Genomic DNA, 14,964 nt, shown 5'->3' on the forward strand with positions numbered 1-14,964 from the left:
ACAGTTCAGCCCTGAATGCAATCATGCGTCTCATATATTAACTTCTCATCTTTCATCTCTTACAAACTAATCTATAAGCTTATTTATCTAATGCAAAACGATAGAGCATGCCTGATTAGTTTCTAGAAAATGAAAAGTAATTTATGTTCAATTAATTAATCTTTCAATTAGGCTGCATCAATATTAATTCAGACCAGTGATGATAATTAGGCCTATAATATAATATGCTAATATTGTCAGATACAATATGATCAATGTTTATATTCATATAAGTCACATTCACAAGTTTTGTTTCAGTTCCACTTCTGGGAAACCTACAAGAAAGAAAAACAGCTATTTTTAATTCTATTATTATTATTATTATTATTATTATTATTATTATTATTGTGTTATAGTCAGCTTGAAAGTACATGAAGATTAAATTGGCTGTTATATATTGATCTATAAGCGTCAAAGTGTGATCAGGTGTGATTTAACAGAACTGCAGCAAAAATACTCAAATTATATACAAATGATCTTTGATTAGGACAAAACCTCATCTGAGCATTTTTGTTATTTATTATTTATGAAGCAGGCAGGTTTTTGTGAGTTATACTGTGATGTGTTATGTAAGACTGTTCCTGAACAGAGCTCACATATACGGGAAATAACGTAACTTCATAAAATCCACAATTAAATTCATAGTGTGTGGGACAGATTAGATAACAAACCCTGAAATAGACCGTTTCTTCAAGAGACTATTGTTTTTTGAAAATACTGTAGGCACATAATCAGCAATATATTATATAAAATAGACACACACAGTTGTATGTAATATGTAATATCAATATCAATATATATATAATATATTTTTAATTTTTTGAACTAAAAACCTTTTTTAAAATATGATATTTATATATAAATATATAAAATAAAAAACTGTATTATTTATTAAAATATTATTTTTTATCGGTACCAGTATAATATGTGCAGTATACAGGCGTGTGTGTGTGTTTCTGCAGAGGTGCTTTATTCACATCTGTCGAGTTCAGCTTTAAGCGCCGCCGCTGCTGTATTTCCTGCTTGTGTTGAATCATGTGCTCCTGCAGCAGCAGCAATATGGCGGGACTGACACGCGCTGACATGCTGAAATATGGCAGAAGTAATGTGCTGACTGTGGCCGACGCGAACTGGACGCTCATCCTGCACGGCGAGTGGATGATCAAATTGTGAGTACGGTGTGTGTGATCTGATCTGATCTGATCTGATCCATAAACTGCAGGATTCAGGTGTGAATGATCAGATTATTAGCGCTGGGATTCGAGGATGCTTTGATCTGCCGCGCGCTGCAACAGTGTAACAATTTATACTGTAACAGTGTCTAAATAAAAACAATAACAATGTATGTTGTGCAGCGACGGGTGTGCCGAGTTCTGACCGGAAGTGATTATAAATCTCTTTTTTTGCTGCAATAGTTTATATAAATGAACGCAAATCGTTTCAAATCGCCATGCTATGCTATACAGGTCTATATGCACAAATATTGTGGATGTTATTGTGTAAATAGTGGCCTACAGTGGACATGTTCACATCACCAGGGTTACACCCACATTTACATCCGATATGCAGCAATTAAATAATATATTATTTATGCATGCATGCATGCATGTAAATGAATAGCTCTGTTTCATGTGTTTTTATCAGTTATGCCCCGTGGTGTCCGGCCTGCCAACATTTACAAACAGACTGGGAGAATCTTGGAAGACAAAGTGAAAGTCTGGGCATATCAGTGGGCAGGGTTGACGTTACACAACAACCAGGTTTGACCATTGCTTCTTCCTGTATATGATGCAGTTTTTAAATTATCTATCTGTGTGTGTGTATGTGTACATATCTCTGTGTATGTGTATATATATACATATATATATATATATACACACACAGCTAATTAATACAATGTAATTAAAATATAATACAAAAATGTTATTACTAAAATGTATTGTTATTACTACTAACTAATACTACAATTACTTATTGTATTTCCTGTATGTATGTATGTATGTATGTGTATATATATATATATATGTGTATATATATATGTGTATATATATATATATATATACTGTATATATAAATACATTTGGTTACAATTAGTCTGTAAGTGCAAAAACATCTTGACATTATGCAACAGTTGCAAGTCTGAAGATACTATAAAACAGGATGAGCCACATTCAGAGCCGTTGAAAAGAATTATATGCGTATGATACTATCATCAGTGTGAAGGCCTTATTTGCATCCGGCCTGATCAACAGCAGTGCGTCTGGCATTTACATTGAACACTGCTGGATTGTTTGCTCACAGAGTCCCTTTAAGTTTAGTCATGTGGCTCAAATGAGCTACAGTGGGACTTTAAAGCAGCCAAACTTGAGTTGTGCTTTTAACAGATCATTAATTTGAATTCCTCCTGCAGTTATTATCAGCTATATTTGATGTGTGCCATCACTGAGTGACATCACAAGCAGATGAAAGCCTTTATTATTAGTACCATTATATCCAGAGCCGTTTAGACGATTCCCTTTGAACACTAATTGCATTTGAAACGCAAGCAAAGATTGCATTTAAGCGGCTAATGATGCGGGTGTGAATGGAGTCTGTGGTCTTGTGCTTCCACCTGCAGCGGGGCTTGAATGGCGTCTCTCCCGTACGTTTCTGTGGAAGTCTCAGCTGGCGGCGAGAAAACGCCCGTTACTGTCAGAAAGCTGTCATGCTTTACTCTTATTACAGCGCTGCTATAGACCATTCACCGCCTTCCCATGCCGAAAGGATTTTTTTGGCCGGTATAGGATGTGCTCGCTCTTCTATCTGTATTTCTGCATCAATATATCCGTCCTCTGTTCTTTTGTTCTGCAGGTCTGAGTGGGAGGTTTCTGGTTACGACACTGCCGACTATATTTCAGTAAGTCCTCAGATGGCTGAATTTATATTCCCTAAGGTGTTATGACAAAACTGGCTTTCAAAATGTTCTTTTAGGTTCCATTTTTTTTTATAAAAAATGCCATATATTTAAAGTATAATACTAAAATAAGCCATCTCATCCACAGCGCTAAAGATGGCAATTTCCGCAAATACGTTTCATCACGGACTATTGAGGATATCCAGGCGTATGTTGTGCAGAAAAAGTGGGCGATGGTTGAGCCGGTGCCAGGATGGAAGTCGCCATCCTCTCTTCTGTAAATACAACCTTTTCTATCTGGAAAAAAAAGTGCTGATGTGTTTGCCTCACATAAAATTAGTTGTTCGAATTGAATACATTTGATATATAACTCCTTGCTTAAAACCATTCTTTTACAGAATGTCAGGAATGGCCTATCTCTTTCGTCTCTCCGTGTGGATCAGAGTAAGAAATATTTAGCAATTTGTTCTGTAGTATTGTCTTTAAAAAAAAAAAAAAAAAGGTATAGTTGACCCAAAAATAAAAATTTTGGAGAAATGTAGCATTGCATCACTTGCTCACCAGTGGATCCTCTGCAGTGAATGGGTGCCGTCAGAATGAGAGTCCAAACAGCTGATAAAAACATCACAATAATCCACACCACTCAGTCCATCAGTTAACATCTGGGGAAGACAAAGGCTGAAACAAATCCATCATTAAGACCTTTTTAACTTCAAACCATTGCTAAAATACGAGTCCATAATCCATAATAACGCTTCCTCCAGTGAAAAAAGGCATTTGGTCTGAATCAGGAGAGAAATCTGCAGAGATCAAGCACCGTTTACAAGCCAAAACGGCTGGAATTTGAATGAAGAAACAAACTCATCTACATCTTGGATGACCTGAGGGTGGGTGCATTTTCAGCTAATTTTAATTTTTGGGTGAACTATTCCTTAATTCCTTAAAGTCTAAAGCTATACGCTTGAGTCATGGAGCAATTTGGTAACACTTTATAATTACGTTCTATTTGTTAACATTAGCTAGTTGACATGAACTAACAATGAAAAATACTTCAAAAGCATTTATTAATCTTCTATTTTCTAATGTAAAGTCTTACTGATACTCTTACGTCCTTTTGTGTCATTTTATGCGTTCATTCACCAAATGGAGTTTTATTTTATGAAGAAACCTTTCAAGTCTGAATTTGATCTTGTCATTTGTATTAAATATATCTCTATTTTGTCCATTTAACACAGCAAATCCACACGTACCTGATGAATACTCTCGGTATCCCTTCTTGGGGCTCTTATGTGATTTTTGCCATCATTACGCTCTTTATGGGACTGATGCTCGGCCTGGTGAGTTTAAAAACATCATTTTCACAGTTTAGATGGGTTAATGTATTATTCATGCTTCAAGCCTAAAGTGAAATGCTTTACTCTTTGCATGAAAGTACCTCATGCATAAATATTCCTGCGGACGGAGCATCGTTGCTACAAATCTAAAAAGACCATTTACCAAAGGGAACCAACAAAGTGCACTTGACTTCATCTGATGCGAGAGCTCTATGAAGCAGATCGCACATACTGTACAGATACATGATGACTTGCACCAGAAGGAATTATATAATAAATATTGAAAAAGAAGTTCCTACATTATACAACGGTGAGTTGTGTAACACTGCTCGATTCTGCGGCTCTTTTGAGGATACAGTGGGTGGTTCTCGCATGTAGTGGATCAAACGTTCAAAAGTGAACTTCAGCTGCTGGGTTCAGTCTAATGGTAAATATATCTCCATTAGATGCTGGTTTTGATCGCTGACTGCATTTGGCCGTCCAGACCAAAGCACAGAGAAAACAAAACAGGTGAGATTAGAAACACACTTATTATTTACTCTGCACTAATTATGTGTTTAAGTTGTTTATAGTTTCTAATATCACATTGTAGCATAATGCTGTTTGAAATGTTTATTATTGCATATCGCACACTATTTTTGGTATGACTTTACAATAAGTTCCTATTAGTTAGTGTATTTATTGACATTAACTAACAGTGAGCGATACTTTTGTTTTAGTATTTTATAATCTTTGTTAACTTTAGTTAATAAAAATACAACTGTTCATTGTTAGTTCATGTCCGCTCAGATCCATTAAATAATGTTAACTTTTGATTTTAATAAAGTATAAATGTTGCAATTAACATGAACTAAGTTTAATAAATACTTTAGAAATATTTTTCATTGTTAGTTCGTGTTAACTAATGTAGTTAACATGGAATCTAATTGTAGAGTGTTACCATTTATTAATATTAAATAGTACACTATGAATTTCTGACTCTTTAGTTCAAGATACTTTTAGTTAAGAGGTAAAATGACAAGATATGAAGTCTTGTTTTCTGAAAAATTTATCAAAATGTAATGAGTTTAAGTTTAAAACAGGAACAAAATATCTGTCTATGGGGTAAGAAAAATAAACTTAATTTAAAGGGAAACACTTTTTTTTTTCAGACCCCATTGACAAATATTTTTTCATGTTTTAGGCTTACTTCATTTTGATACATTTTCAAAAAACACGACTTGGTCATTTTGATTGTCATGTTAATGTATCTTGATTTAAGAATGTTTAGATATTTGTACTGGAAAACAAGACAAAAATATTAAGTTAGAAAACCATTTTTCACAGATACATCAGTCAAACACATTGTTTTTATTAAAAAAAAACACACACACAGATTGGCGACACAAACCAGTACTGAATCAGAGTTTTGAATCGATTTACTTAAATTAACACTTTAAATGGGAACTGATTCACATAAATTAATTGAAATATTGTTGCTTATATTTTAAAACGCAAGTGAAATCATTCCAAATATATTGTGAATATTTAATGTCCAGTTTCAGTGTTATTTTCACATCGAGATACTATAATAATTGTATTAATATTTTGAATTAGTTTTAATGTTATATTTTCCATTTTCATTTGAATTTGTTTTAGTCATTTTGTTTTTGTCATTCTTATTTGTCTACATAGTTTTTATAAATGTTTATTTCAGTTTTAATTGTAGCTATTTTAGTACATTAAGTTAATTAAATTTAAAAATGAGAAGCGTTTCATTGGCAACTAGCTGAAATAAGTTTAATTAAATTTTTTTTTTTTAATTTCAGTTATTTTTTAAATAACAGTTTACTCGAGTAGTTTAATAAAAAAATGAGAAGCGTTTCATTGGCAACTAGCTGAAATAAGTTTAATTAAATTTTTTTTTTTTTATTTCAGTTATTTTTTAAATAACAGTTTACTCGAGTAGTTTAATAACTGCCCTGGTCAACTTTACTTAATAAACTCGAGGTGTTATTGAATCTTCCCTAATATAATGAATCATTTCAATGTCTGTGCAGTTGTGATAGTGAAAGAGGAAGTCTCAGAGGAAGAGGTGGAGGACATCCTGATGGAGGAGAAGCGCGCATCTGACCTGGACAATGAGAGCGAGCGAGTGTCTGGTGACGAGTCGACCGAAGAGGAAGGAGCGATGAGCGACGGAGACGCTGGCAACGATCAGCCTCCGTCAGAGGGGGCAGCAGAGAGTTCAGTGAGGAAACGCAAACCGCAGGAGCAGAACACTACTGAGGGAACATAATGCCACTGCATAATGTCACTGCAGTTGCCACCAAAAACAAGAGGAAACTGCCATATCTGCAAGATATGCAAAGCAACGCCAGCTATCTGCTGATTTCTGCATCATACATGCAGAACGTGGTTTGTGCATTCAGTGCGTTTTACCTGCTTCTCGCTGCGGTTTAATTCAGTTTAGTTTAGAGTAGTTGCTTAAATTGATTGCTGAAAGATGCCAAACATTGACAGTTTTATATTTTCTATAAATGCCAAAAATATGAATGTGCATAAACAGTCATTTTAATGCTGAAGTTACAAAAACTACATGTTTACAATGTATTAGGATGAATATCTAAAAAAAGGCTCATATTTCACCTCAAAAAAACAAAAGAGAAAAATGCAGCCCATTAATGAATAATTAATAGTTGCTGATATGTTTTTTTACATTTTGATTAAGCACATACAGTGTCACATGATCCTTCAGAAATCATTGTAATAAAGGATCATGTGACACTGAAGACTGGAGTAATGATGCTGAAAATTCAGCTTTGCATCGCAGGAATAAATTACATTTTAACAGATATTCATACTACATGTTTACAATGTATTAGGATCAATATCTAAAAAAAGGCTCATATTTCACCTCAAAAAAACAAAAGAGAAAAATGCAGCCCGTTAATGAATAATTAATAGTTGCTGATATGTTTTTTTACATTTTGATTAAGCACATACAGTGTCACATGATCCTTCAGAAATCATTGTAATAAAGGATCATGTGACACTGAAGACTGGAGTAATGATGCTGAAAATTCAGCTTTGCATCGCAGGAATAAATTACATTTTAACAGATATTCATATAGAAAACAGCCATTTTAAATTGTAATAATTTTTCACAATATTACTGCTTTTACTGTATCTTTAATCAAATAAATGCTGCCTTGGTGAGCAGAAGAGACATCTTTCAAAAATATAAAAAAAAAATCCTAATTATTCCAAACTCTGCACAGAGGTGTAATTAATGAATTTAAATATTAAAATATTCATGTATCATGTTAGTATTTGTTGGTTTTAATAATTTTTTAAAATAAATTGTGTAATTATTTTTTCTTTTTGACTTTGTCTATATCTTTGCTGCAGTATCCTGTTTTATACTGTAATGCAAATAATGAAAATGAGTAGAAAGAGTAATGAAAATAACTGAAAATTACAGAACTCAGAAAAAGGTACTGATGCGTTACAATAATGAGAATTTGGGAGAAATGTGCTTAATTGTCATGAAAATGTCGCAATGCAAACCTATCAAACCTTATGATTATTTTTATTTTGGTGTGAAATATAAAAGCCATGTTCTTAATGAGCTTCATGCATTACACTGTTGTTTTACCACAATTCCTTAATTAGCTGTAATGATAAACGCTTCCTCGTTTGTTCATGTTTCACATTCCCATGCCACAACTCAATCCTGACCGTTTTCAGAAGGAAATGTTCTTAAAGTGGAGAAATGTGCTTAATTGTCATGAAAATGTCGCAATGCAAACCTTATGATTATTTTTATTTTGGTGTGAAGTATAAAAGCCATGTTCTTAATGAGCTTCATGCATTACACTGTTGTTTTACCACAATTCCTTAATTAGCTGTAATGATAAACGCTTCCTCATTTGTTCGTTTCACATTCCCATGCCACAACTCAATCCTGACCGTTTTCAGAAGGAAATGTTCTTAAAGTATGGTCAATATGAAGAGTATTTTTTGCACTGTAGCATTCATCCACACATGATGCATATAGTGTTTACCACAATTCCTTAATTAGCTGTAATGATAAACGCTTCCTCGTTTGTTCATGTTTCACATTCCCATGCCACAACTCAATCCTGACCGTTTTCAGAAGGAAATGTTCTTAAAGTATGGTCAATATGAAGAGTATTTTTTGCACTGTAGCATTCATCCACACATGATGCATATAGTGTTGAATAGCACAAACTGTCCATAATCATAGTTCCATAAACACGGCATATTATCAGACAGATGCTTTGTGTACCAGGTCTCAGGATAAGTATTTCTCAATGATATGAAGATGTTGTTTTGTACAGTGTAGATTTGTAATGTATTCCCTGTAATTGCAAATTGAATTCATAATTTGCACAAAACTGACACAATGTCTTTGTTATTAAAATCGGTGCAGTCTTTGACTGGCGGCTCGACGGTCAATTGCCTTTCTTTTTTATACTCTGGACAGACGGTTTAAATCTGTGTAGCAAATAAACGTTGGTAATTTTTGTAAGCTGTAACCAGCACAGAAACACACCAAGCACATCTGTTCAATGTTTCTGTGTCCTTTATCATATGCTGAACATCTATTGTCAATTTATTGTCATTGTATTGTGTGAGAGATTGTTATATTGTTAACATCGTGTAAGCTGTTCATAACTGCTGGGTTTATGTTCATTAAACAGTTTGACTTGATACGAAACATTTTGGATTTTAGTTTGTCATGTCAGCATTAAAGATGATTTTGGTTCAAAAAGAACATTACTACAGGCAAAAATATTTTTTTTATGCACTGGTCAGTTTGAGATTTTGGGCTGTTTGGATTTTCATGACGTGTCGTTTCAGACTAGTGGAAAGAAAACATCCAAAATGCACTTCTAAGTGTTAATTTTATAACATTTTATCTATCTGCATCTTTAATTATAAAACATAATTTTTAAAGGGCTGTTTTCTCAAAATGAGTTTTTTTCTCTCCACTTCAGCAGCATTTATAGTTTTATTCCTATATGTATTCTTAAAGTTTTTATAGAAGGGCTTGTTCATATAGCATTTGCCTAATTCTATTATTGATTGCACTTCATCTATTTGCGTCTGTAGATTTCAATAATGCATATTTTAAAAGGGCTGTTTTCTCAAAATGTGTTTTTTTCTCTACTTCAGCAGTACTTACACACACCAAAACTTAGTTTTATTCCTATATATATTCTAAAGGTTTTTACTGAAGGGTTTGTTCATATATCATTCGCCTGAATTTTATTCCTAAAAACATTGAAAATGTATGTTTTTCTGGCTGTTGACAGTATTTTGTGATTTATGGAGTGATAGAAAAAGAAATCCAAAATGCCTTCTGTACAAACCTTTAACTCTAATATGTCAACAAAATGAAATAATTTTGAACCTGGCTTAATCCAATATTCATATTTATGTTCTGGAAAATGTATGCAAATTAGTGCATATTTAAACATAATATTTCACAGAACTTGTAACACAAAAAAAGTTTGCAACAAGTTTGCACTACATTCTTAATGTAATCAATCAACTGGGGAAGTACGGTGATATCTACTAGTTGTTGTTTTTTATCCTATTCACCTGTAGTGTTTTGCCTCAAAATGGAAACAGCACTGGGATAAAATACATTTCAAAAGCATCACTATATAATGTTTAAAGGACACAAGAAACACAACTGTTTACATAGAACATCTGTAAAAAGAGGTCAGGGTTTGACTGGTTAGCATGGGTCAGTTAGTCTCTATTATTAAATAACATAAGTACACCATTCATGATTCAGCTGCCAAGAATCATTTACTTGGACTAGCATTCACAAGTAGCCATGTATTTTGAATAATTAAACATAATTTTTTCAAGTGACATATAAATAATTTCCATTATTTTCTAATCATTTTCCTTTTTGTTTTGTTTTTTTTGTTGCGGTGTTCTTTAAAAAACTCAAATGGACTTACATGTTAGATGGTCACCTTCAGAAATTTGGCAAATTTCATCTCACGTGTCCAACTGAGCCACTGAGCTGAATGCAAACAGATAGCGTAAACATTCAAGTCTTTTTGAAACTGAATTAACTGCAGAAACTTGGGCTGATATGCAGTGTTGTGTAGTTTTTCTCAAGCCTGGTCCTGAAGGTCCCAGCATGCACAGTGTCCACATCTCCCTAATCAAACACACCTGGTTCAACTCATCAGGATTATTAGAAAATCCGAGACCTGAAATAAGCATCAGATAATGGAAACATTCAATATGTGCAATGTTGCAGGATTCGTCATGCATGAACTCCAAACAAATAAACTCCATCTATAAGCTAGTTAAAACTAAAGTTACAACCATAAACAAATCTGTTACTTGAAATAAAATAAAATATTTAAAAAAGTATTAATAAACTTATTTGTTAGTTAGTAATTTTTAGTAATTGTTTGTACTTTTTCATTTTATTTAGTTTAACTTGGTGAACTAAAACAGCAACTATATATATACAGTATATATATATATATATATATAGATAGATATAGATATATAATTCAAACTATATAGACATCTAAAAAAGCTAATAAAAAATGACAAAAACAATAAAATTACTAAAACGTTAAAATTAATGTGAAAAATTCTAAATATTATTAAAAACTATAATAATATCTCAGTGATACTAAATAACACCATAACTTATTACACTTATTCTGTGTAAGTGAATGAATGAATAGACATTAAATATTATTGTGTAATAAATATTTTAAAAAAAAATTATGTAAAAATAATTGCCATGGCTTGCTCGAAGAGACCTGAAACTAGCAAACATTGTCCAACAGTTAGGCTGAATTGATTTCACTTGATCTTAAAAACCTTTAGATCTGCTTAAATGCTTGATTCAAATGAGGTTTTTATAGACAAATACAAATATAAGATGTATGACCAACATTGTATTTTAAATGTATGTTGTAAGAGTGGAAGAAGAAAAAAACAAACAAAAGCAAAACAACAACATCAAACCTGTTCCTCCTTCAATAGTGTTTAAATGCAAAGCATGAAGTTGGTTGATGAACGTCCAGAATTAGCAGAGCTGGAATATGAGAGCCGTTTCAGTTGTGTCTCATGTTTTCATGACTTGGTTTTCATAGGAATTGGTTAACTGGGACAAGAGTCATTTTAATAAAGGTTTTGAAGGAATGAGCATTTGATAGTTTGTTAACTGATGTTCTGGTCTGTGTGGTGTGACGTGAAGTCGAGGTGTGTGAGCAGCTGTTGTGAAGCACTGCAAAGCTGTTACGTAAAGCTGCAGAGGAGGCTGAGAAGAGACGCACATCTCAACATCCTACACACGCTGAAGAGAAAATACTGCCACGGTTTACACTCACAGAAGGGAGAATCTCACGAAACCTGTCACAAGTATGTCTGCAACATATTCCACTCCAAGAAATTAGATTTTGTCAACTGGATGAAGCCTAATTTAGGACATTCAAGACACTGGTATATTATCTGATGACATTTACACCAAAAAAAAAGTATTAAAAAACTTTAAAAATTAAGTTTAATTATTTAGGACCTTCAAGACATTATATTACATTATTTGATGACAATTAAGCAAAACATGTAAAAACGACTAAAAACTTAAATTACATTCAATTATTTCAATTAATAGAACTAAATAAATTAATACAATAAAATATCTATATATCAAATAATATAAGTGATGATAATAATAATAATAATAATTATATATATATATATATATATATGTGTGTATGCGTGTCTGTGTGTGTGTACGTACGGACGTGACTTAACGACCAGGAAGCTTAAAAGCACGTGCGGTGGAACCGGCATCAGCTTTCTGTCATTCAGCAAGTGCTCTCTGTGTGTGTCAGTCATACTGTTAGTTGTGAGTCTTATTTGGTGTTGTTTGTCCCTATAAGCTCCACTATGTTTAAAGCCAAGGCTAAGACAAAACAGAAGGGCGATAGTAGATCGCGTTACAGATTGTGTATGCCTCCCTGCCCTCGCTACATCACGAGCGGGGATACACACAGTCTGTGCGTGGTCTGCTTGGGAGCGAAGCATGCGGAGTCAGCTCTCGAGGGTGCGACTGCCCGCATTTCGAATGCATGCCACTGTGTACGCTTCGCTCCCGGAAGGCTCTCTTCGAGGAGGGAGCCTTCACCAACGTTCCTCACAGTGCTGGCCCTGCTTCCGCCGAGGCGGAGCGGCAGCTGCACTCGTGGGGTTCGCAGGTGGATCTGGAGGACGGATTGGAGACGGGCGAGTCCTTATCTTCTTCCTCACCCGCCAGATCCGGCGCTCTCTCTCTGGGATCGGAAGCCCGTTCTGCGGTTACTTCCCTCCGGGGAGAGGGCTCGACACTCCGCCTGTCTTCCTCTGAGGTGGTTGACGTGGTGGGTGTCGAGGAGGATTTGCCCCCTCAATCGCCCCAGTATGAGGAGCTCTTGGAGGTGGTTACTCGTGCAGTGGCCAAGTTAAACATCGACTGGCCCGCTGAGAAACAGGCTGAACCGCAGGGAAGCAAGTTGGATGAACACTTTCTGCGGGCCAGGCCACCACCTCCACGCCGGAGAATATCGTTTTTCCCCGATCTCCACACTGAGGTATCAAGATCGTGGGCCAGGACCTTCTCGGCCCGCCTCTGACTATTACAGCAATGTGGTGGGGTTGAACGAGAGCGGGCAATCTGTACCCCGGTGCGGCATGGCAAAATCTACGGCATTGCCCTCCAAGCCGTATGCGGCAGCAGGTCAGGCTGGTGCGTGTCTGCACACTATGTCAATGTTACAGGCATACCAAGCCGACCTGCTGAAGGAGTTAGATGAGCGTAAGGAGGTTAAATCTGACGACATCTCAGAGTTAAGGCGAACCGCTGATCTCTCCCTCCTCACCATCGGGCAGTCCATGGCAGCACTGGTGGCAGCGGAGAGGCATTTGTGGCTGACCCTGTCTGACATGAGAGAGAAAGACAGGGTCTGCCTAATGGACGCCCTGCTTGCGCCTTCTGACCTGTTCGGCGACACCGTCAACTCGGTCGTCGACAGGTACCAGGAGGCCCGTAAACAAGCGGCGGTGTTCCAGCGGTTCCTCCCTCACCGCTCTCTAACTCTGGGGGCTGCTGGGCGGGGTCTCCAGCAAGCGCTGCTCTCAGTCCCTTCCGCCCGGAAACGTAGAGGAGCTGAGAAGCTCGCCACCTCTTCGGAGGTCTCTAGAGCTGCTAAATCGGCCGTCTCCTGCCAGTGCGCCGCTTCAGGGCACCGATGTAGCAGCTCCAATTACACCAGAGATCAGTCTTGAGAGACTGATTCCCTTAGTAGACTATTTAGCAGCGTGGAAACTACTGTCAAATGTGTCTCAGTGGGTCCTGCATCGTGGGTCCTATCGTATTCAGTTCGGCTCTCCACCACCGTGTTTCAGCGGGGTCATTCCTACTCTGGTCGACCCCGAGCAGGCTCTGGTAATGGAACAAGAAGGTGGTCCCTCCTCACGAGAGAGAGTCCGGGTTTTACAGCCGGTACTTCATAGTTCTGAAGAAGGATGCAGGATTGCGTCCCATTTTAGATTTGTGTCATTTAAACCGCTCAGTCATGTGACTGAAGTTCAATATGCTCACTATCAAACAGGTCGTGTCTCAGATCAGGTCCAAGGACTGGTCTGTCACGATAGATCTAAAAGACGCATACTTCCATGTCTCCATCCTTACCCAACACAGGAAGTTCCTGAGGTTTGCTTTTGGGGGCGAAGCATACCAATATCGAGTTCTTCCCTTCGGACTTGCACTCTGACCCCGCACTTTTACGAAGTGTGTGGCTGCTGCCCTGGCTCCTCTGCGACTCCAGGGCATCCGCATACTGAATTGTATCGACGACTGGTTGATTTTAGCTCAATCAGAGCATATGGCGGGTCGACATCGAGATGTCGTTCTCGCTCACATGATAAAGTTGGGGTTGAGACTGAACGCCAAGAAAAGTGTGCTGTCTCCATCACAGAGGACCATTTATCTGGGCGTGGTGTGGGATTCGACCACGATGCAGGCACGTTTGTCTCCTGTTCGGATCGAGTCGAACCTCACGGCAGTCAAGAGAGTGAAAGAAGGCCTGTCACTCACTGTCGAGCAGTTTCAGAGACTGCTGGGTCTGATGGCAGCTGCGTCCAATGTGATACCTTTTGGCCTGCTGTACATGAGACCCCTACAGTGGTGGCTCAAGACCAAGGGGTTCTCCCCGAGGGGAAACCCGCTTCGCATGATCAAGGTCACGTGAAAAAAAAGTTTTTCTCTTTTTACTTAATTATAATTAGCACATAATTGTTCCTTTTACTGTCATATGCAATTATTCATTTCCTGTAAAACATTTAATCCTAACCCTAATTATTTACATTAATAGAATAAAAATACATTAATAAAAAGATTAAAAATATTTATTATTAACAATAATAATTATATTATATTATATTAATTATATTGTTTTTATGAAATAAAAAAAATAAACAAAATAAGAAATATATAGAAATAACAGTACAAAATAAATATGGTAAAATAAAAGATTAATAAACAGTTTTATTTTACTGTAAAATCACAATACTAATATTTTCATCTTAATTTCTTCATTTTCAAATGGTAAACCATCAAGCTTTTATTTTGACCGGCAAATCAAAATAAGTGCTGCCAGTATGAGA

At 36.1% G+C, this 14,964-nt stretch overlaps 1 protein-coding gene across 1 annotated transcript; it reads left to right on the top strand.

The window, feature by feature from the left end:
• Window positions 1–1,098: 1,098 nt before the first annotated feature.
• LOC107678717 (thioredoxin-related transmembrane protein 4-like) lies at window positions 1,099–6,918 on the top strand. The gene is made up of 8 exons (XM_016474086.1): window positions 1,099–1,208; window positions 1,684–1,799; window positions 2,890–2,935; window positions 3,081–3,209; window positions 3,331–3,376; window positions 4,168–4,269; window positions 4,713–4,776; window positions 6,306–6,918. The coding sequence occupies exons 1-8, from the start codon at window positions 1,099–1,101 to the stop codon at window positions 6,542–6,544; spliced, it is 852 nt and encodes a 283-aa protein (XP_016329572.1). The 3' UTR covers window positions 6,545–6,918.
• The last annotated feature ends 8,046 nt before the right edge of the window (window positions 6,919–14,964 follow it).

The sequence above is a fragment of the Sinocyclocheilus anshuiensis genome, unplaced genomic scaffold (assembly GCF_001515605.1).
Source record: "Sinocyclocheilus anshuiensis isolate Anshui unplaced genomic scaffold, SAMN03320099.WGS_v1.1 scaffold208, whole genome shotgun sequence".
Classification (NCBI taxonomy): Eukaryota; Metazoa; Chordata; class Actinopteri; order Cypriniformes; family Cyprinidae; genus Sinocyclocheilus; species Sinocyclocheilus anshuiensis.